This window comes from Crassostrea angulata, chromosome 8 (assembly GCF_025612915.1).
Source record: "Crassostrea angulata isolate pt1a10 chromosome 8, ASM2561291v2, whole genome shotgun sequence".
NCBI classification, from domain to species: Eukaryota; Metazoa; Mollusca; class Bivalvia; order Ostreida; family Ostreidae; genus Magallana; species Magallana angulata.
The window spans coordinates 38,099,499-38,123,065 of record NC_069118.1 but is presented as its reverse complement, the minus strand read 5'-3'; the positions used below and the strand labels follow the sequence as shown (position 1 = coordinate 38,123,065).

The following is a 23,567-nucleotide window of genomic DNA, read 5'->3' as shown; positions in this document are numbered from 1 at the left end:
CTATCAACTGTGCTTATTAATATGTAGGGTGGAATATCTAAACTAAACTCTTACCTGCATATATTTACGTGAGAACTAGTTTAAATGAAAGATATAACTTTTAATAAAAAAGAATTCAAGCGTTTAAGATAAGTTAATAATCTTATCCAACAGTGAACTCATGGCCCTCTAAAAAAAAAATCCGGAATTTTCAATATTTTACATTCTCGGCTTTAATTTTAGACTGATAAGCAATGCTTCCTGAATGATCTGACGCCAACCAAAGAAAAAAAGGCGTGCAAATATTATTATATATTAAAAATGCTGCTGTAAATCATTTGCTGATTTTGATACTCTTCTTTAAGAACAATGACGAACACAGAGAAGGTCCATTTTGTGGTGAACCATTTCATAAATGAAGCAGGTGGGAATCAGTCTTTGGCCGGTAACCGTTAAATGTGTAGCAAGGGTGATAACTATGCCCTCTCTCTATATAAATTTAATAAAATCTATAATCGTTCAGACAGTTTACTTTTGTTATGGTTGCTTTACTCACGGGCCTCTGAATTTTTTTTCAATAAGCCGTTTTATGTAGGCATATGGCAAGAAGGATTATGTTAAATATTATTCTCTTTTGAGAAGTAGACAGGCATCTCAAAAGAGAATAGTTAAATATATACCCTAATTAAATATCCTATCCTTAGTACATGTATATAGTTTATGTATAAATATCCCTTTTGCCATACATTTTAAAACAATTCATTAAATTAATAGAAATTGAGATGCATTTGCTTTACTTGCCTCCAACCTCGAAAAATGAAGAATGTTAAATTCATGTGCAGATACAGAGACATCATTTTTACAGGTCACACTACTTCACTTTTAATATGTGGCTGGTGATGGTGTTAACGGAAGGTTAAAGACAATTAAATTAACGACACCTGTAGTAAAGTATTGTGAGAATTTTTTTTTTATTATTTCTACAGAATGTGTTAGAAAATAAAAAAAATTAGTCCAGAACTTGAGATATTTTTGTTTGCTGTAAATTGCAATATTTGTTTTGCATTGGGAGGCTCTGTAGTTCTAAGGCATGTCATGATGTCAGCTCAAATTTTCTCATAGAGCTACTTACCTGTAGCTATGACATTTTTAAATGTCTTGATGCTCTTTTGGGAAAAATTATAGAAATAGAAAATTGGAAAGTTTACAATATAGAGACTCTGAGAGGACACAAAAAGTATTACTGATAAGTAATATATACGTGCCAGAGCTAATACATTTGCAAAATACAAAACATGATATGTTTAGATATCACTTTATGTAATACTTTTCTAATTTACAGATGTTTTATTTTTGTTGTGCTGAAAAGGGTTCAGTTTTGGGGAATAATTATCATATATGGCCTGGTGTGATAATTAAAAATAAACTGTTTTGTTTTAGGTTTACGACTTCATATGACTTCTGTTCCCTTGGCAACTGCATCTGTCATTTACCATAAATTCTTTCGAGAGAACTCACTTCAACAATATGACCCATATGTAAGAAAAATTTTGTTTTCTTTGTTTTAAAACTATCTTATATCATGATATTTCAGAATATAAATAATTATGTTTTAACCCGTAAATGCATTAAAAGATTATTGTCATGTAAAATACCAGATAATTTAATGGACAACAAAGTTTCACAAATTTTATTGGTGTGACCCATGCTTATGTTTAAATTGAATTTTAGAGAAGCTAGGATATTATAATAACCATGTTTTAATATGTACATAGGTAATATCAAAAATTGTCATAAAAAAATCACAGTTTTTTGCACTACCTTATATGCCTTAGTTTGAATTGTAGCTGATTGCAACAACTGCGCTATATCTTGCTGGGAAGGAAGAAGAACAACACTTAAAGCTACGAGATGTGGTGAATGTATGTTACAGGTAAATAACTACAGTGTAGAAGCAGAAATATTTTTTGAGGATTTAATTTCGTTATTTTCTTCGGCAGTTTACAATAAATCAATTAATGAAATTAAATCCACAACAAATTTTTAACCCAAGTATTTTTAAATACTGAGTTGTTACTTGAGACATGTTAAAGAAACGAAATTAAATCCCAACTGTATACCAAGAGTAAAAGAAACAGATACTATGGAATCAATAAAGGCGCTCACTTTTTGTGCATTTCAGGGATAGCCCTTCTCAGGGGCATTGATTTATAAAACTCAATCCATAAATTTACATCCCAAAGATTCCTAAAAAATTAACAATCCATGAAAAGTTGCCCCTCTTTAATTTGAATAATTTCACAGTATGTAGATATAATTGGATATTTTTGTAACCAAATTTAAGAGATATTGATAAGAGAAACAAATTAATATGCTTTGTTTTTTAGCCAAATTTTCTTTGCTTATTAATGAATACATTGTCAAAAATGATGATCTAACTTTGAAGAGAAGAAACTTTGAGTGTATTTCTGGCAACAGAATCATTAAAACTTAATTTGTAGCTAAATGTAGATGTGCTGAATGTTATAAAAAAAATATAAAAGAATAAAAAAAAAAAAACCCCACTTTTTGATGCTCAGTTCCATTGTGCCTTTTGTTATTTGCTGTAGATAGTATTCCCGAACAAATCCATTATTTGACCTGAGATATTGTAATATTCATGAAATGAAAAATATATTGTAGAATTCTGCACAGCACCAAGCCGCCCTTGGAGATGGGGGAGGCTTTCATGTCTCTCAGGGATACTGTCGCAAACTGCGAGCTGTTTGTTTTGAGAATGCTGCAGTTTAAGATTTCATTCCAGCATCCACACAAGGTATGAAATGGGTTTATCAACTAAAATTGAATAGTGCTATCAGAAGTTTTTAACATTGTTTAAGATTTTGGCAGGACTGATTTAATTGTAATTGACTGTTCAATGTTTTTAAACCACAGGATTCACAGTGTCTGGTTTTGATTTCTTGATTAATAAATGAAAAGTTTCCAAATAATCTAGAAAACCTCCAGTACTTTTTCACATGTTGTGTAATGCAAAGATTTGATACCAGGGCTGCGTTCAAGATCCTAGCAGCTAGCCTAGCCGCTAGGTCACAGATATCTAGGTCTATTGAACGGATGGCTAGGTTAGCCATTAGGTCTCAGATTTGCAGTTGGAAATATTCAACTAAAGACTTATTACATCGACAAAATTTGTTAATTTCAAGTGGAAATATACATGTTAAAATTCATAATAACTGAAGGGATGAACAAAATATCACTAAATTAATAGATCATGTTTTTTACAAAGTGGTAACTAAGGTGGCTATCTTGAATTTGATGCTTAGCATATTAAAATATTTAGGCTACCAATATCTACATAGAGGCTAGGCTAGCTTACCGTTCAACTACGTAGCCCTATGTAGCAGCTATGATCTTGAACGCAGCCCTGAAAATATGTATTAATAAGGTTATGTTTTTCATTAATGACGTCTTGTTTGTAAATAACTATTATAACAGAGTAGAAAAAGACTTAAGTGGGTTATCAATTATTATCTTTTCCAACTTTCTGTATAAAGGGAAGGAAATCATTTGGAATAACTGGAAATTCATATATTTTTACCAGCAATCTTGTACCATTGTTCTGCTATATTTAAATATTATTAGATATTGATTTTTGAAAATCTATATTATTAATTGAAATTAATTAAAATACATTTATACCATTTCAGTACCTGCTTCATTATCTGAAGTTCCTGAAAGACTGGTTTGAGCCCTATAAATGGGAGACAACTCCTATAGCTCGCTCAGCCTGGACGTTTCTGAAGGACAGTTACCATGGAAACCTGTGTCTGCTCCACAAACCCCAGCACATTGCAGTGGGGCTAATCTACATGGCCCTGGAATGTCACGGGGTGGAGGTGCCACTTCAGTCCAGCGTGGCTATTCCCTGGTGGAAGGTCATTGTCTTTTTTATGTTTGATTACAATATTGTAGGGCACGGTTTATAATTTTTGTTAATTAAGGGTGCAATATCAAAGCTACATGGGGTGGAAGTGCCATTCCAGTTAAATGTGGTCATTCCCTGGTCGAAGGTATCCTTGGTATTAGGAACAATACATCTTTTGATCTTGGTATACGATATTGAACTGGTATTAGCTTCTGGCTCCTTAGGACTTAGACCCACTCAAATAAGCCCATTCTGACTTTTCTAATAGAAATCAGTGAGGCTGAGATCAGACATGGTCTCATATATTGAATATTCAGATGGTAGCATGTAATACATGTAATATATACAAAATTTTTGCCACAAATGTAACAGATGGTGAAAAGTCAAGTCTTAACCGGGACTTAAACCCAAGGCCTCTGGCGTACCGTGCCAGCGCTCTAACTACTGAGCTAATGAGACACAATATATTGACTGACAGTCAACCTGGTGACACAAAGAAACACCAGAAGTTCGCATTTTGTAAGAAGGGTAATCATCACCCAGACATGTTTTATTTTTTTCCGAAAAATATTTATTATTAAAGAGCATTTGCAGGACATGAAAATATTGCAGGACTGACACAAGTAGGGGATACTTGTCTCTTTAGGACATCTTTTTGTTTACATCAAGTCTGTGCTCAATTATCAGTGTTAAGTCTTGATAATACAATCAATTTTATGGCAACGACTGATTGTACATGTAGGTAAGATAAATGTTTACCTGAATAGAAACCCCAAGGAGTAGAACTCAAAGGTTGTATTTGAGCAATTCATCTGACCTACATGTGATATAACAGGCCACAAGATACCGGTTACCTAAATAACGACTTCACACACAAGGTCATGGTCAATTGCTGTATCGTTAGTATGCATATTACATGATAGCTGATGGGCTTGTTGGTGTACTGATAGCCTAGAAAGTGGACTTAAACCATATAGAAACATTTTCTAGCTAGATTGGGGTGGACCATTGAAACCCAGCAGGATTTTGCAGATTTCTGTATATGAATTATATTTTATAGCGTGTATATTTTTTGGAGTAAATTCATTTTTTAACAAGTTAGCATGCATTGGATATATATATATATATATAAAGCTTCAGAGCCAAATGTATCCTAACTTTGGTTATGCAGGGTGGTCTCCAAGACCCGGGAGACCGGGAATTCCCCTGCCTATGATGTCTTAATTACCCGGCTATTATTGCATTTCAACACAATCTAGCTATTAGCTAGACCCCCAGACTCCCATTCTACTTTTTTATTTCTTCCTTCTACTTCAATTTTTAGAGGCAACCTTGGTTATGTACCTCTTCAGTTTAATTAGTTACAATTGCCATGAGCTTACAGTCAAGCACCATGAAAATAATTTCCATTTAGGAGTGTACATGATTATTAAACCTGCAAGTACTGAATTTATTTTCAGGTTTTGTTGTAATTCCCTACCCCCTCCCAACAAAATCATTACTATACACACGCTCTCACACAAAATTGCTGGGTTTTTTTTTTTTCAGGATGACCTTATTGCCTTACTTTCTATTTCTATTTTCATTTCAGGTTCTCACTGATGACATCACAGAGGATATCATAAAAGACATCATAGAAGTTGTTATAAGGACGTATGAAATAGAAACACTGGCATGACATGATACAACCAAGATGTATATAGTTCACATGGTATCATGACATGATGAACGAAGACGTCATGAAAATGCAAAATGATTTATGATATAGAGAGACTAGTGCAACATGCAGACATGTTCTATTTGAAAAGCATGACGAAAGTTGTTGCATAGACTTCTGAAACGGAGATTGACATGGAGATTTTTTATTATTTTACAATGGTAAATTGAAAGATTAGCAACAACAGCACATGGAGCCAGACTTGATGGAAGCAAGATATGATTGAATTGAGAGTTGTTTTTTATCAGCTGACATGACAGATATGATGATAATTTCTAACAAGATGATGTTGGAAAACATATTTTCTATGGAGGAAACCTATGGAGAAAAAATATTTTTCTCCAAAATTAATTTTTCTTCAAACATATTAAATTGCATGTTCATTAAATAAATTTTATATTGAATATATTCATGAAACACCACAGATGTGATCCTGTATGATGAAGTGATGATGATGATGATGATGATGATGATGATGAATAATTAATTAACATTTTATTGACCATTTTGTAAGACAATTTCAGATTTGGAACTATTTTTACAAAAATTAAAAGACCTACCAAATGTTCTTTGTTTTTAAAATATTAAGTTTTGATTCTAAATGTTAATAAATTAAACTTGTCATATAGTTTTGTCTTTGACGTTTTAAAATACTGATAGTTTTTTTAAATAGTTGATCAATAATGATAATTTTGGCCTTTTTGCTTTCTTAGTGTGTTAACTAAGATGTTCATATAACTATAGAATATACTTTTGTTCACCACTGTACATGACAGGTGATAGCTGCCCTGTATCTGTGTCTGTACTTTGGATTTAAGTAATTTTGCATAACAGAGATACAAAATGATATGAAATGACCATAGACAGCTGATAAAGATTTGAAGCAATACATCAGACATGAGAACTTAAACTCAGCACGAATTGTTGTTATTGTAAACCCAGCGATTTACATTTACGTCCCTGTGTAAACCAGGTGACACTCATGAATGTTACGTAATATCATATGGCACGTATGTGTAACCTTCGTCTGTGCGTTCCACGTATAACTAGTGCACAAAAAATATGCGTATAACAAGTGCTGTTTGCTTAAATCAAATCCGCTTCTAAAGCTGCATCTTAATTAATATAAAGTCAAGCCACTCGGCCCTAAAGAATGTATTTTTACTTTTTAAACCTTTCTCCTTTTGCGTGCGTTTCATGACGTCCTTTTTTTTCTTTTGATCTGGCGAACTTGTGTCTAATTTTTGCGTGAAAAACATGCAAATAAATTCGACGTGAAATTTTACCATTTTGAAGTACATATGGTATGATTTTGTGTTACCCAGCGTTAAAAATTTATGTTGAATTCATGTGGTATGAATTGGACGTGGAAATAATTCGTGTGGTGCCCACGTAATATCACGTGAGGAACACTGGTTTATGTCCGCTGATGTCCTATAGTCATAAACGGACAATTTTTGGTCACGAAAAATCTGAATGTCTATGACGTGAGTTTACGACTTCTTTTCAGAACATTTCCGGAAATTGAGTGGTTGCGTCTTTATACCATGTAAAGCTAGCCACACCTTGTCGGATAACTTTATATAAACGGATGAAGAAAAGGACAGAACACAAGACTGTCGTCGCCACAATTGAAGGTTAACGTTTTCGTAGACAGTGTATTGAAGATGAAGATTCACTGTATATACCAGTAACTAAATTTGAGATGACTTATTATTGATCTAACTACAAATTTGTTTCATTGATTTGGAGACCTCGAATAAATAAATTCAATATTACTATGCCCGTTTCTTCCCAGAAAAAACAGACCATAAATTTTTGTACAGTAACTTTTCTTTAAAAAAATGCAATTAAATAATATAAACGGCATGCAGGTATGGAAATTCTAGGAATCAATGCGTCATCACTTTATTAAAACGGACCAAACAGCCGTAACAAACAAATTAAGTACAATGTATTACATGAAAATGTTTGCTGAAGTTTATCTGAAAAAGATTATACTAAGTAAACAAAAAGGCGTTTATCAGATTTCCTTGTAGTACACCAACATTCTTAACGAATACACCGCTGAAGACAAATATAAAAGTTTGAATGAATTATCGGAGTATGGCTAATTTTACAAATATTTTAGTTCTTTCTGCAATTTTTTTGACGGTAAGTGAAAATTTTGAGTTTACCCGTACTTGTCAAGAAACTGGATAGCAAATTAGCGATTTATTTTTTCGATAGATTGATCAATCATCCAAAAAATTTAGCGATTTATTTTTTGGATAGATTAAACAAATTCGACCCTATTTTAAATGGATTGTTCTCAATAGTAAAAAATCTTTTACATTATCATTACTGAAGAAGAAAGGTGATTTTATTGTTCTATTTGATGTCATAACGTACTATCATTTGAAAACCTAATTTTTGAAATGACATTCCGTATGTATGGATAAGCAATTTTCTTCACGAAAGTGTGGAAGAGCCAGTTCGAATATTACATGAATTATTCACATTCAGGCACGTAGCATCGTTTTTGAAATTGGGGGGGGGGGGGGGCAGACTCATCCAAAAAATCTTGACAAGCAAATAAAAAAAGAAAAGAAAAAGAGAAATTTAAAGTTTCCAAAAATCATCAAAATCCTAATCCGGGCCGGGGGGGGGGGGGGGGGGGGGGCGTAGTATGTAACTTCAATTTCACTCCTCATTTATTTTCATATAAATTTTTTACATACTTCCAAAAAAAGTGGGGGGGGGGGGGGACTCCACGGTAATTCACTTTTTTTAAATGTAAATATTAAAAAATTTGTTGCTGCGAGAAAAAGTGGGGGGGGGGGGGCAGCCCCACCCCCCCCACCCCCGGCCACCCTGATGTTACGTGCCTGACATTAACGATAAACGTTCAATGAGTTTGCCCACGGTCAATTAGCGAATTGTTTTTGTACGTTTGTGAGTGAAGGTGTGGCTTTGTAAATGTAGATATGAATGCATATGTGAACTAACAAATTGTCTTGCAATCCTTATGTGGTATACAGAAGTTAATTAGAAAACTATAATTTGATATTCAATTATCAATTGTCTTATGTACACAAAATATCAATTTGTTTTCCCTCGGACTGAAATGTCACACTTTCATTGGTTTAAGGGTGCTGTTTACTCAGGGTTTGAGTTCTCGAATTCGGATTGTTATAAAGTTCAATGTCATGAGTAAAATTTGTTCTAAACACAAAAAGTATCTGTGAAATGAATTATTCTTGACATAACATTCGATATTTCTACTATATTATGGAATTATGCCAAAACAAAAATATACTTTTAGCCAAACAGAGGAAATTCGGACTAAATTTTGCAGATTTTGTTTTCTGCTAAAAGATTTTTGGAAGTACGCTAATATTAAAAGCTAAGATTTTATATTTTAGTCTATATAATTTTTCATATTTTCTGGTAGTTTTATCTCATTTATTCATTATAATTACCGTATGGCATGAATTTAAAAAATATTGAAATATGCTTAAAAACGAGAAAAGACACAATATCTCAAAATTTTGATCATTGACCTCATATAAATTATGTGCCAACAGAATAAGATCAATATAAGTAGTTTAACACTATAAATGTTTTTGTATTATCATCATTCAATTTTTTGTAAAATTGGATCAAAAATGGGTAGGAATTTGAAAAGTGATAGAGGAAATTCGGACTGGAATATTTATAAAAATTGTGAAGGAAAACTTAATGCTTTGTATGTATTTAGTGTCACTGCCATTCATAAATTGTATTTCATTTTCAAAAGTGTTGAGCAATTTGTATTATTTTCACAATTAAGAAAATCTCAATCATAGTATAAAATTTTCAGTGATTTTCCTTTAATTTTTCAAAAATATACAATGGACATTAACTCAAAAAGTAGGTCATTGACCTACTTTTTTGAAAATGAAAAATAACACTACAATAAAAGGTCTATAACACACAATAGTTGGTTTTTCATTATCATCAGTGGAATTTTTTTTCATTCTGAGTAAACGTCATCCTTAAACATAGCAGGTGATTACCTCATATATCTCTATATTTGTTCGGTGAGAAATAATACTAGGCAATATGGCCGTCACTGGCCGACGCTTCGCTTACTCATTTCGACATTTCATAGTATTTAATACATAAACCGAATGCCGTAAGTTCTTAAAGTATTTGGAGTAGTTGCCCTTTGAAATTCTTTAAAATTAGAGTAGTTGCCCTTAGAATATTGACGTCACATTGTTTTGTCTGGAGCAGAACAAAATGGCAGCGTCAAAAGCTCAAATCTCTGCAGAGAAAGGGAGAAAACATTTAAAATTGAATAGCAACAAAACATCGCAAGTAAACATGGGTGAAGATAGAACGGATATCTTAATACATGTGTAATTAATGCTATTTTTTAATTTAAACATATTTTACTAATATTCAAACGAATTAGGTAACAGGCATATATCACATTGTAAAGTAGTAATACATGTACCATATTCTATAAAAATATTTTATAACACCCCTACTTTGACTTTGTATTTTGGAGAGAGTTTACGCCTGTTACCTAATTCGTTTGAATATTAGTAAAATATGTTTAAATTAAAAAATAGCATTAATTACACATGTATTAAGATATCCGTTCTATCAGTAAAGACAAACTTCCTCTTTCTTACTCTGTAAGGAATTTTCATTGGTAAAAAGCTTCGCTCGTCATTCTGTGATCTAAACTCGTTTTCAAATGGTGGTGTTTAATTTCTCTGTTTCAAAAATAGTCAACATATCAAACGAATCGGGAGATGATCAATTTTGTATCTCGTATTATGATAACCCTGAGTATTTTGCATAAGTTAAGGTCATATGCATATCTCATTAAGCATTCACAGAGTATACTTCGAGAGAACAAAAAGCAAGAAATATATTCCTTTATAGGTAGATAAAACTTTTGTAGAAAAATAAACCTTTTCTGATTTCCAGATTTACGGGTGTAATACCAGTATTTGTACAAGTATGGTGTTTTTTGGGGTGTTTTTTTCACGTTTTTTGTAAAAGTATTCTGTGTTTTCCTACAGTATGTATATGAGTACAAGTATCGACTAAGACTTATATTTTTACCACATGTGTGTATAAGTATATTTTTCAATGCGCATAAACAAGTGTATTACTTTTCTCAATATGTGGGTTTTTTGTTCAGACTTTGTTGCTGAGCTTCGTATCTTCAGAGAACAATGCGCATGTGAAAGTAGACTCGTGCACAACGTATTGCAATGCCACAATGTTCCAACACTGTAAATGTACAAACCACTCCACCATCATGGAGTGCGACAGGACGAGATGGGTGGGGATTTACCTGTCCATGACAGTCAAGGACACGGGTCCCGGGAACACGAGCTTTCCTTTGTTCTACACGCTCATGTAAGCTCTTGCAGTTAAATGTGCTCTCTTTAAATCAAATAATGAGATTTTGATACATTTTCTGTACAGATAGAATTTTGAAAAAAAATGTCCCCCCGATATGTTTTAAAAATTGACATAATTAGCAGAAGATAAAAAAAAAATAGTGGAAAGGAGATTTGCATGCATATTTGACACGAATCGTATTAAAGATTTTGAATCCTCATGACTTTATAGTAATATGGTTTAAAACCATGCCTTTTTATCAATATTTTAAGGTACGACAACACCACATTTTGCCAAGGACAACTGGAGATTCCTCCCTCTGGGAAAGAGGTTAAGATTTACCTACCAGAAAGTGACGATAAGGTAAATATATGCACAAGGCATTGTTTGTTCTGTTCTGTTTTTTTGTTATGTTATGTTATATTATATCACATCACATCATATTATATTACATTATAACTATAGGGTTGAAAACAAATCAAAGATACGTCAAATTTCACAAAAGTGTCTCTTCACGAAGTTTTATACTAAATTTCACTGAAAATGTCTTGAATAACAGTATATCAAAATTTTAATTCCATGACTTTCAGTCGGAACATGCCCAATCTTTTAAATAAATATCGTATTATATTAATTTTCAAATAATATCAACAATATACATTTGTGTAGATATATGTGCCGACTTACTCGATGCACGCGCTTATATATTGCATATGGATGAGGAATTCATTTTTTTGCAAGAATCAATTCAATGAAGAATCTTAAAACTGATCGAATCAATTTTTTGATAAGTAAAATTTTGGTTTACAAGGGAAGTATACTGTACAATGTATATACATGTACTTTGTATTTACGCCCATGAGTTCACTATATACGCCATGTTTCTTTCAAATTGTAATAATTAACATGTAACATTTTAAAAAACAATCTAATAATTTTTCAGGCGAATCCAATAGTCAATTTAACAACGACTGGTAAACACAAATTGACTTTGCCACTGATACATATTGAAAACAGCATACAAACCGCGTCTAGTATACTATCAAAAACATCTCCTTCAGCTTATATTGAAAACACAGCAATACGGTACGTCAGATCTCAATTTAAAATTCCAATACTACGGTATGTTTTCTATCGAACCCTTTTTTATAGAACCAATAAAAAAAAGAATAAATTATTGCTTTGATTTTTTCTGTTGGCGCATTGTTTCACTTTATATTTATATATACTAGTATATACATGTACATGTATGTAATCTGTTTGGATTATCAACATTTGAATATACAATTGTCTTATCTATTGAATAATAAACTTTCATTTTTTATTCTCTCTGTAGAGCGAGTGATTTTCGCGTCTATTATGACTGTGAAGCGGGTGAAAACCAACTTTGTGACGAAACAGGTCACGTGCAGTGTGCGCCAGGTTACTATGGAGACAAATGTCAAACTTACTGTAACTCAACCATGTTTGATAACTGTAACTGCTCAACAGACGGGAACCTCCAATGCAGTGAAAAGCCTGTGGGAGTATATTTTGATGTCCGACTGATTTCAGCGCATATTCCTCCCAACATGCACAATACCTCATACACACTCTCTCTTGACCAAAGGTAAAGCAATCGAATTTATATAATCATTTTCATTTATACTTAATACACTTAGTGTCTAAATTTCAAATATTTCATGTACAGTAACTGTTTGATATCTAAGCGGAACCATGTAAATCATCCATGTGATGTTCCGGAATGTATTGTGAAGAAAATCGATTAATCATTATGAAAACAGAAAAATGAAAAACGACATTTCTTATGGTTAAAAATACACCAATTAATCAGTCTAGACGGAACTCCTACTTACAATCTGAGAACGCTATGTAAAAGTCAAACCAACATTGTAAAATCCGGATTGTGACGTTGTTCGATACTCGAAATACACGTACTTAAATTCCCCTTTAAATACTTGTTTTGCCTCGGAAATCATTGGTTAAAAATGAGTCGTGGTCGAACGTGATTGCCGTCTAAAACTCTGTAGATAACGCGTAACAAAATTTAGACGGCAACACCCATTAAAAACACTTTAAACTTCTTATTTAAGAAGCAACATGTAGTTTACCAATACTTTTTTTTATCATTATCATATTATCCATAATATTTTTATTAGTTACCGAAACATCTCCTTTCGACGACTCACGTTTTCGCCTCTTATTCTTCACGAGACACCTGATCTGGCTCCATTGGGTTTCTCAAACAACACATTGGTGTTCTTTTATCCCAGCTTTAATTTGCTTGTGAGTATTCCTCTTCTTCGTCGGAAAGGTTGATTGATACTGGCACGCATCATCGTGTTTGAAAGTGAAGGGACAGGACTAAAAGCTGAGGAACCAATTGTTTTACGATAACTTTCAGTGGATATTTTAAATAAAAAATTTAAGAAAATGGTACTTTTAAATAAAAGTGAAGACCCCTCACTTTCGCTACTACATTGCCTGTGATATGACATAATAATTGTATGATATATGCACCGATTCAAAGAAGTACATGTGAGTACTAGGATAGTTTTTAGTGAGGGTTTTAAAATCTGTCATTTAAGAGAAGTATGGATATGAATGAAAAGAAATATGAAATTAAGAAGATGTAAGAAAACTTACAGAACCATATGCACCCAAGAATAATTGTTTGATGTAGCATTTATCTTCTTATACCGTCATTTGTTTAGAAAGATGCAAGCTGTACAATAAGCATAAAGAAAGATGGCAACATAAAAGCTGGACAGATCTTCCATCTTAGTGCTGTCTCCTCGTCAAGAAATGTCGATATATATTCAAATTTAACTCTCCCGGAGAAAAAGAATGATTCCGGTTTATAGTAAGTGCTAAACAGTTGACAAATAGCTCATCTGTCTTATACGCAAAAATATATTTAAAGATAATATTCAGATAAAATATATCATAGAAAATTTTTATCCATGTAAAATCTGATGATTTTGTTCAAATGCTTCTTGCTTTCAAACTAAAACAAATTAGTTCCTGTTCAAGTATTAGTACATGAGTATATACGGTTTATTGCTAGAGTCCTATGGCCGTACTAGCTCAATATTTCTTCTGTAAAAACGCTGGCTCAGCTTTTTAAAAATGTTTTATATATTGATGCCTTCTAGTCAGGGCATTATTACGATATAATAATATCACTCTAAAACAGAGTTAACAAACATATTAAATGATATAAATTATGGAAAAATATCCCATATTGTTAATCATTTACGTAAACACACCCTCTTTCATTTTCTGAATCATAGTCTTAAATAAATTATGTTTACTCCGATTCTGTTTTAGCTTCAACATTCAGATCCGTTTAGCTTATAACTGTACACCGTCATCAGAAAATCAGAAATGTAACAAAACTGGAGAACTTGTGTGCAAGGAAAACTTTTTTGGTGACGTCTGTCAAAGGTTCTGTAACAGAAGCATGGAACATGGCAATTGTAGTGTAAATGGAAAACAAATGTGTGAAACTAATTATTTTGGTGATGACTGTGAAGTGTTTTGTAACGTGACTATGCCACAAGGTAACTGTTCACAGAATGGAAGTCGTATTTGTGCAACTAATTACTTTGGTGATAACTGTGAAGTGTTTTGTAATGTGACTATGCTACAAGGTAACTGTTCACGGAATGGAAGTCGTATTTGTGCAACTAATTACTTTGGTGATAACTGTGAAGTGTTTTGTAATGTGACTATGCTACATGGTAATTGTTCAGTGAATGGAACTCGTATTTGTGCAACTAGTTACTTTGGTGATAACTGTGAAGTGTTTTGTAATGTGACTATGCTACAAGGTAACTGTTCACGGAATGGAAGTCGTATTTGTGCAACTAATTACTTTGGTGATAACTGTGAAGTGTTTTGTAATGTGACTATGCTACATGGTAATTGTTCAGTGAATGGAACTCGTATTTGTGCAACTAGTTACTTTGGTGATAACTGTGAAGTGTTTTGTAATGTGACTATGCTACAAGGTAACTGTTCACGGAATGGAACTCGTATTTGTGCAACTAATTACTTTGGTGATAACTGTGAAGTGTTTTGTAATGTGACTATGCTACATGGTAATTGTTCAGTGAATGGAACTCGTATTTGTGCAACTAATTACTTTGGTGATAACTGTGAAGTGTTTTGTAATGTGACTATGCTACATGGTAATTGTTCAGTGAATGGAACTCGTATTTGTGCAACTAGTTACTTTGGTGATAACTGTGAAGTGTTTTGTAATGTGACTATGCTACAAGATAACTGTTCACGGAATGGAACTCGTATTTGTGCAACTAATTACTTTGGTGATAACTGTGAAGTGTTTTGTAATGTGACTATGCTACATGGTAATTGTTCAGTGAATGGAACTCGTATTTGTGCAACTAGTTACTTTGGTGATAACTGTGAAGTGTTTTGTAATGTGACTATGCTACAAGGTAATTGTTCAGTGAATGGAACTCGTATTTGTGCAACTAAATACTTTGGTGATAACTGTGAAGTGTTTTGTAATGTGACTATGCTACAAGGTAACTGTTCACGGAATGGAACTCGTATTTGTGCAACTAATTACTTTGGTGATAACTGTGAAGTGTTTTGTAATGTGACTATGCTACATGGTAATTGTTCAGTGAATGGAACTCGTATTTGTGCAACTAGTTACTTTGGTGATAACTGTGAAGTGTTTTGTAATGTGACTATGCTACAAGGTAACTGTTCACGGAATGGAAGTCGTATTTGTGCAACTAATTACTTTGGTGATAACTGTGAAGTGTTTTGTAATGTGACTATGCTACATGGTAATTGTTCAGTGAATGGAACTCGTATTTGTGCAACTAGTTACTTTGGTGATAACTGTGAAGTGTTTTGTAATGTGACTATGCTACAAGGTAACTGTTCACGGAATGGAACTCGTATTTGTGCAACTAATTACTTTGGTGATAACTGTGAAGTGTTTTGTAATGTGACTATGCTACATGGTAATTGTTCAGTGAATGGAACTCGTATTTGTGCAACTAATTACTTTGGTGATAACTGTGAAGTGTTTTGTAATGTGACTATGCTACATGGTAATTGTTCAGTGAATGGAACTCGTATTTGTGCAACTAGTTACTTTGGTGATAACTGTGAAGTGTTTTGTAATGTGACTATGCTACAAGGTAACTGTTCACGGAATGGAACTCGTATTTGTGCAACTAATTACTTTGGTGATAACTGTGAAGTGTTTTGTAATGTGACTATGCTACATGGTAATTGTTCAGTGAATGGAACTCGTATTTGTGCAACTAGTTACTTTGGTGATAACTGTGAAGTGTTTTGTAATGTGACTATGCTACAAGGTAATTGTTCAGTGAATGGAACTCGTATTTGTGCAACTAATTACTTTGGTGATAACTGTGAAGTGTTTTGTAATGTGACTATGCTACAAGGTAACTGTTCACGGAATGGAACTCGTATTTGTGCAACTAATTACTTTGGTGATAACTGTGAAGTGTTTTGTAATGTGACTATGCTACATGGTAATTGTTCAGTGAATGGAACTCGTATTTGTGCAACTAGTTACTTTGGTGATAACTGTGAAGTGTTTTGTAATGTGACTATGCTACAAGGTAACTGTTCACGGAATGGAACTCGTATTTGTGCAACTAATTACTTTGGTGATAACTGTGAAGTGTTTTGTAATGTGACTATGCTACATGGTAATTGTTCAGTGAATGGAACTCGTATTTGTGCAACTAATTACTTTGGTGATAACTGTGAAGTGTTTTGTAATGTGACTATGCTACATGGTTATTGTTCAGTGAATGGAACTCGTATTTGTGCAACTAGTTACTTTGGTGATAACTGTGAAGTGTTTTGTAATGTGACTATGCTACAAGGTAACTGTTCAGTGAATGGAAGTCGTATTTGTGCAACTAATTACTTTGGTGATAACTGTGAAGTGTTTTGTAATGTGACTATGCTACATGGTAATTGTTCAGTGAATGGAACTCGTATTTGTGCAACTAGTTACTTTGGTGATAACTGTGAAGTGTTTTGTAATGTGACTATGCTACAAGGTAATTGTTCAGTGAATGGAACTCGTATTTGTGCAACTAATTACTTTGGTGATAACTGTGAAGTGTTTTGTAATGTGACTATGCTACAAGGTAACTGTTCAGTGAATGGAACTCGTATTTGTGCAACTAGTTACTTTGGGGATAACTGTAATGTATTTTGTAATGTGACTATGCAACAAGGTAACTGTTCAGAGAATGGAAGTCGTATTTGTGCCAGGAATTACTTTGGTGATAACTGTGAAGTGTTTTGTAATGTGACTATGCTACAAGGTAATTGTTCAGTGAATGGAACTCGTATTTGTGCAACTAATTACTTTGGGGATAACTGTGAAGTGTTTTGTAATGTGGCTATGCAACAAGGTAACTGTTCAGAGAATGGAACTCGTATTTGTGCAACTAATTACTTTGGTGATAACTGTGAAGTGTTTTGTAATGTGACTATGCTACAAGGTAACTGTTCAGAGAATGGAAGTTGTATTTGTGCCGGGAATTACTTTGGTGATAACTGTGAAGTGTTTTGTAATGTAACTATGCTACAAGGTAACTTTTCAGAGAATGGAACTCGGATTTGTGCAACTAATTACTTTGGGGATAACTGTAATGTATTTTGTAATGTGACTATGCTACAAGGTAACTGTTCAGAGAATGGAACTCGTATTTGTGCAACTAATTACTTTGGTGATAACTGTGAAGTGTTTTGTAATGTGACAATGCTACAAGGTAACTGTTCAGAGAATGGAAGTCGTATTTGTGCCGGGAATTACTTTGGTGATAACTGTGAAGTGTTTTGTAATGTAACTATGCTACAAGGTAACTGTTCAGAGAATGGAACTCGGATTTGTGCAACTAATTACTTTGGGGATAACTGTAATGTATTTTGTAATGTGACTATGCTACAAGGTAACTGTTCAGAGAATGGAACTCGTATTTGTACAACTAATTACTTTGTTGATAACTGTGAAGTGTTTTGTAATGTGACTATGCTACAAGGTAACTGTTCAGAGAATGGAAGTCGTATTTGTGCCAGGAATTACTTTGGTGATAACTGTGAAGTGTTTTGTAATGTGACTATGCCACAAGGTAACTGTTCAGAAAATGGAAGTCGTATTTGTGCCAGGAATTACTTTGGTGATAACTGTGAAGTGTTTTGTAATGTGACTATGCCACAAGGTAACTGTTCAGAAAATGGAAGTCGTATTTGTACAACTAATTACTTTGGTGATAACTGTGAAGTGTTTTGTAATGTGACTATGCCACAAGGTAACTGTTCAGAGAACGGAAGTCGTATTTGTTCAACTAATTACTTTGGTGATCACTGTAATGTATTTTGTAATGTGACTATGCCACAAGGTAGCTGTTCACAGAATGGGAGTCCTATTTGTGCAACTAAATACTTTGGTGATAACTGTGATGTATTCTGTGAAAGTAACACAGAGTATGAACGTTGCACTGTCAATAAGACCAATAAGTGCGAAGTACAGGCGTGCTGTGGCAGTGGAGACTGTCCTGTAGTGGTATTCAACAATGGAGTCAAGAAATATCAACAGGTATCTCGTGCTTCGTTATAACTGCGCTTAACTATATACATGAACAATTTAGGAAAACGTTAAAAGACTACATTTGACATGTAAATCAACAATACTTGCACTTTTGAAATTTTAATTTTTACATTATATTAATTATATCTAAGGACTCGCTGTCAAAGAACTGGAGACTGATAGCGTCTATTTTGGGAGCCATTTCTATAGCCTTGAGTATCGTTCTTTTCGCTGAAATTGGAAAAATGTAAGTAAACCGCATGTATGCAAAAATCCTTTACATAGGAAGACGATTAAATCAAATTAATATGTTGTCGTTACAATTCATAGCATCAGCCAGAAATGTGAATGAAATAAATAAACTCTTTCTAAAATGAACTTGTTTTTTTTAACCTTGCAGTCATGATTAAAAACCGTGTATGTTGTTTACAGGAAATACCGGAACTTAATGGGAGTTTCCTCGATGGTAACACCTGATACCTGGAAGAAGAACACTGTCAACTGAATTCACTTCCACTGACAATGTTTATCTCTGACGCAAACCATTATATTTTCAATGTCGTGCAATCCTGTATAATAACAACCACTATATATTGTGTTCTAGAAGTCATCACATTTGTGTTTTCATTACATTTGTGTTTTCATTACATTTGTGTTTTAATTACAATTGTGTTTTAATTACATTTGTGTTTTTATTACATGTGTTTTTTTAAAATATATTTTTCGGTTATCACTGAAGATTGCCCAAGGCAGTTGGAACACGTGCAATATTTATTGTTTCTTTTTTTAGACAGACACCACCGCAGCAAATATTGTTTGATTAACTCATCTCAGTTTTGCATAATAAACATCATTGATTGTGTAAAGAGTTTGTGTACACTTATATAAACTACATGTAAATGTAGAGCTAACGGAGTGCATTATTGCTTTTGATTATGCAATGAAACCAGGGTTTTCCTTCTACGACATATTTGCTTTATCTTAAAATGTGCAACCAACCAAAAATCAGTTTACCTTTCATCAGTTTAGATAAGCTAACTTTTCTTATCACATTTTGCCTGTCGTGTCCTGTCACTTTGTCTGTTAATTTCTTGCATGTTCAACTTCTTTTCACGAACCACTTGGCTAACTTTAATTGAAATTTGTATTAGGCATCACTAGGTTAAGAAAAATTAATATTTTATGCATTGAAGATCGAGCTATGTCCTCTTTCAATGGGAGGTAATAAACATCAAACTTTGACGGACATTTAATCTTCTCGAAAAACTGTTTAGCTCGAAAAGTATTGCCAGGTATTGTAGATTCAAATATATGTTTGAATTATGATCCTTGAAGGAAGATTGCACAGGTACTTGAGGACAGGATCCACCCCCCCCCCCCACCCCCGCCTCAATATATAGACCCCCGGGACTTTATTTTTCTTTTTTTTACTAAATTATCCTTTTATGACATATTTCTAATCTAATTTATGCATCCATTGCCCAAAATTACATAAAACAAACATTTTTGAAAAAAATCAGACCAGCAGTGGCGTAGCTACCATGTATGCTTATATGCCTGAGCATGCACATCGTTTGGGAATAAAAGGAAGAAACTCAGTAAAAAAAATTAAGAAAAAAAAAATTAACAAAAAGAATTCAAGTATTAGGGTCCATACTTAGTTATTCCATCAAACCGTCAACCGGACATCGACAAATTTATCAATTGGCTAAACAAAGACGTCTTAAGTACCAAATATAGACACGCAATGTGGCCTTACAGTACCATATTAAAGAAACAGTACACAATGCATGTACCTAATAAAGCAAAGATTTATTTTGTCATTTGAACTTAGTTTTACACATCATTTTAAATTTCCCCCATATAATATCACAGCTTTATTGAGATTTCCATTACCATAAACTTTGAGTGGGTCAAAAACAAACGTCAAAACTTTTTTTCCTCATTTAGCTTTTAATAAGTTTTGTGATTTTATTTTATGCCTATACTATACCCAAAACAATTTTAACTGCCTAAAAATGTGCTTTAATAGTGAGCATTCCTTTCAATTTCTGCGATGATGTTTAGTGTTAAAAATCGTCAGAATCCATGAGCTTCCGGGGCCTTCGCCCCTTGGGCCCCCACTAGGCGTCGCCCTGGACCCACGGGGGGCCTCATGGCGGCCTACAGACCCCTTGCCATTTTAAGCATGCACTTCGTTTCTGGTCTAGCTACGCCACTACATAGAATACAAGAAGGTTGCCAACTTCGTCCATCTATAGAACCAACGGAAGTAAGGGTTTATCGCAAGGAAGATAACTCGTAACATATTTTTTTTAGTGTCTCTTTTATGTCTTCCATTGTAATATACTCAGTATGAGTGCCTTCTTTTAGATTTTCCAGTTCCCAAGACGATTTAAAAGTTTTCGCGGCTTGATTAGAATTCATACTTCTTATGAATTGTACTTTTTTCGAATTTGCCATGCATAAATCTCTCGGAGTTGTCTTCCTTGCGATAAAACCTCACTTCCGTTGGTTCAAGATGGATCGGTTCAAAACTTGCAACTTGTCGGTGAAAATTGTCCTATTTACCTAATAAATGCATTTACACGGACATGGCATGCAGATATTCAGTGAAGGGAATTATCGGGCTACGACTTGAGGTTACCGTTTTTACTGGTAGATGTTGTTTGATAGTACATTTCAACAAATATTTATCGGCAGTGCCTCTCGGCTCTCAGACGAAGTTAGCAACCTTATTGTATTATATGTGTAGAGGGTCTGATTTTTTAAAAAATATTTGTTTTAGGTAATTTGGGGCAATGAATGTATAAATTAGATTAGAAATATGTCATAAAAGGATAATTTAATAAAAAAAGATAATAAAGTCCCAGGGGTCTATAATCTTTGGGGGGGGGGGGGGTCGATCCTGTCCTCAAGCACCTGTGGAAGATTGGGTTTACAAGTGGGCTGAATTTTTACATAGGAATATAGAGAAAACCCTAACAAATCTTTTCAATATAAAATTCGTCTGAAGAGTCGAAATTTGGATGGAAGGTTCCATGGGTAGTGTTTGTTTTTAAAATTATAATCCCTTAGAGAAGGGTGGAGCCATATCAGGGGATCAAATAATTCAATAGGAGTGTGGGGAAATATTTCAATAGGAGTGCGGGGAAATATTTCAAAATCATATTCTAAAATTTCATTCGGCCAAAAATTGCAAATTGTGTGAAAGCACCCCTAGGAAGTGATTGTTCAATCCATGTGTTAATGGGGCAGAGTGGAGCCGCAATGGAAATATTTCTCAGATTCATCATCCATGAAAAGCCAAAAAACATGAAAAAAGAATTTTCCTTAATTACTTATTCTTAAACTAATTGGTTAAAAAATTGAAAATTGTGCAAGTACAATCTATAGTCCTACTGCATTGTTTACGGAAGGTATTGAATTGATCTTAGCCTCTTCTTCTTGTTTGTCTAAACCCATAAACCACAATAATGCAAATTCGAAAAACGAAATGTTTCAATCAATTTATTATATTCGTATAGTTCATTAGATAAGTTCACTATTTTACAATGAAAAATAAAAATAAAAGTCCTTAAATTGACAACTGCATGTTTTACTAGTCTTGTAATAAAGGTTATCATTTGGTACTTTATGTACGTAAACAAAGTCGAAACAATGGTTTTATTTTAGGTTATTATTTATTTACCCTAACCTTTCCCTGCGATTAGTTTCTTCAATCTGTATTGTCTCAGGGTGTTGCACAATAGATACAATAATATATAAATACGATCAGGAGGTCAGTTTGCTATTGTTCGGCACACAATAGATAAATTTTCTGTGTAAACAATACAGTCTTTATCTACCCTCTCTGTTGCACACCAATATTCATCACAAATGAAGTGTAATTATACCGTCGAAAGATGACTAATTTGAAGTTTCTTCGTATATTTCTTGTCACAAAGGTAAGTTATTTACTTTATTAAATTAAATCGGAACAAAGGGGTTTATTGCTATAACAATACCTAATTATTACTCGTAAATCATGATTTTGGTTTTGCTGAAAACATTACCCCATGATCATTTAAATAGATGGACCTTTTTAACGCATTGATATGGAAGAAAAGGACTCCAAACCAATCCATTTTACTGCTCTAAATAAAATTAAACTTTCCGAAATTCGGCAAAGTTGTAACAGAAAAAGCTAAAGCACTGAGGGTTTTAAAAAAGATAAGTAATATATACGAGTATCTAATTAATAACATTGATTGTGAAAATTAATATTAATTTTGATTACATACTGAACACTAACTGAGCTTAGCCTTCAAATTAACAATTTTCTTCCTTTAACTTTGAAGCATACTTGACTTCTTTGAATGAAATTGATACGAACATACAATAACATTGATTATACACTTATAAATAAATACACTTAACAAAACTTAACGAAAAGAAGAAAAAATAATAATTAAACATTTAACATTCAACAAAGGTAAGTTTTAAGGTGACCAATACAGAGGTACTGATATTGATATTTGTATGTTATACATTTAATCAAACTTCTAAGTGTTCACCCGAAAAAAAAAATGAATTAGTCTTAAGTATTAGTCCAACATAAAAATTTGCTTTAATTTTTCGAACGACGATTGAGAAAAAAAAGCCCAGGAACGTTGAAATGTTAGTGTCTGAATTGTTCTCACTTTAAATCACATTTTGTTCTGCATATTGTTTTAAATATTTGGTTATCATTATAAAAATTATTTTAACATGATTGTTCAGTGCTGTAAATGTATCTTAATTCTATCGACAACCAGCTATGGGGGAAATTCAACAAAATCAAAAGTGTTCAAGGCCAAGGTCAAGATTACTCTATCGTTCTCAACCCCCTGAGGGTTGGATGGAATTCAGCCACCCCAACGACAAGACAAACGAATGTTTATTTCATAGAACCAGTGTAT

The 23,567-nt window shown here is 33.3% G+C and overlaps 2 protein-coding genes across 2 annotated transcripts; both read left to right on the top strand.

Moving 5' to 3' along the window:
• The first annotated feature begins 224 nt into the window (after positions 1-224).
• Positions 225-6,249, top strand: LOC128161455 (cyclin-Q-like). The gene is made up of 6 exons (XM_052824734.1): positions 225-403; positions 1,420-1,517; positions 1,827-1,912; positions 2,662-2,794; positions 3,687-3,914; positions 5,496-6,249. The coding sequence occupies exons 1-6, from the start codon at positions 349-351 to the stop codon at positions 5,580-5,582; spliced, it is 687 nt and encodes a 228-aa protein (XP_052680694.1). The 5' UTR covers positions 225-348; the 3' UTR covers positions 5,583-6,249.
• Positions 6,250-7,712: 1,463 nt separating this feature from the next.
• LOC128161454 (multiple epidermal growth factor-like domains protein 6) lies at positions 7,713-19,487 on the top strand. The gene is made up of 14 exons (XM_052824733.1): positions 7,713-7,775; positions 10,801-11,021; positions 11,279-11,369; positions 11,950-12,092; positions 12,343-12,615; positions 13,166-13,292; positions 13,721-13,869; positions 14,337-14,569; positions 14,660-15,739; positions 15,920-16,549; positions 16,640-17,899; positions 18,080-18,636; positions 18,780-18,874; positions 19,060-19,487. Exons 1-14 carry the CDS (start codon positions 7,713-7,715, stop codon positions 19,130-19,132), a joined length of 4,995 nt encoding a protein of 1,664 aa, XP_052680693.1. The 3' UTR covers positions 19,133-19,487.
• The last annotated feature ends 4,080 nt before the right edge of the window (positions 19,488-23,567 follow it).

Bases quoted from the DNA above. Each gene is read 5' to 3' on its own strand.
- LOC128161455 (XM_052824734.1), top strand. From the start codon at position 349: ATGACGAACACAGAGAAGGTCCATTTTGTGGTGAACCATTTCATAAAT. The intron at 1,913-2,661 runs GTAAATAACTAC...AATATATTGTAG, and splicing joins GTGGTGAATGTATGTTACAG to AATTCTGCACAGCACCAAGC. The intron at 2,795-3,686 runs GTATGAAATGGG...ATACCATTTCAG, and splicing joins CATTCCAGCATCCACACAAG to TACCTGCTTCATTATCTGAA.
- LOC128161454 (XM_052824733.1), top strand. From the start codon at position 7,713: ATGAATTATCGGAGTATGGCTAATTTTACAAATATTTTAGTTCTTTCT. The intron at 12,616-13,165 runs GTAAAGCAATCG...TATTTTTATTAG, and splicing joins ACACTCTCTCTTGACCAAAG to TTACCGAAACATCTCCTTTC. The intron at 15,740-15,919 runs GTAACTGTTCAC...CTATGCTACAAG, and splicing joins TAATGTGACTATGCTACAAG to GTAACTGTTCACGGAATGGA.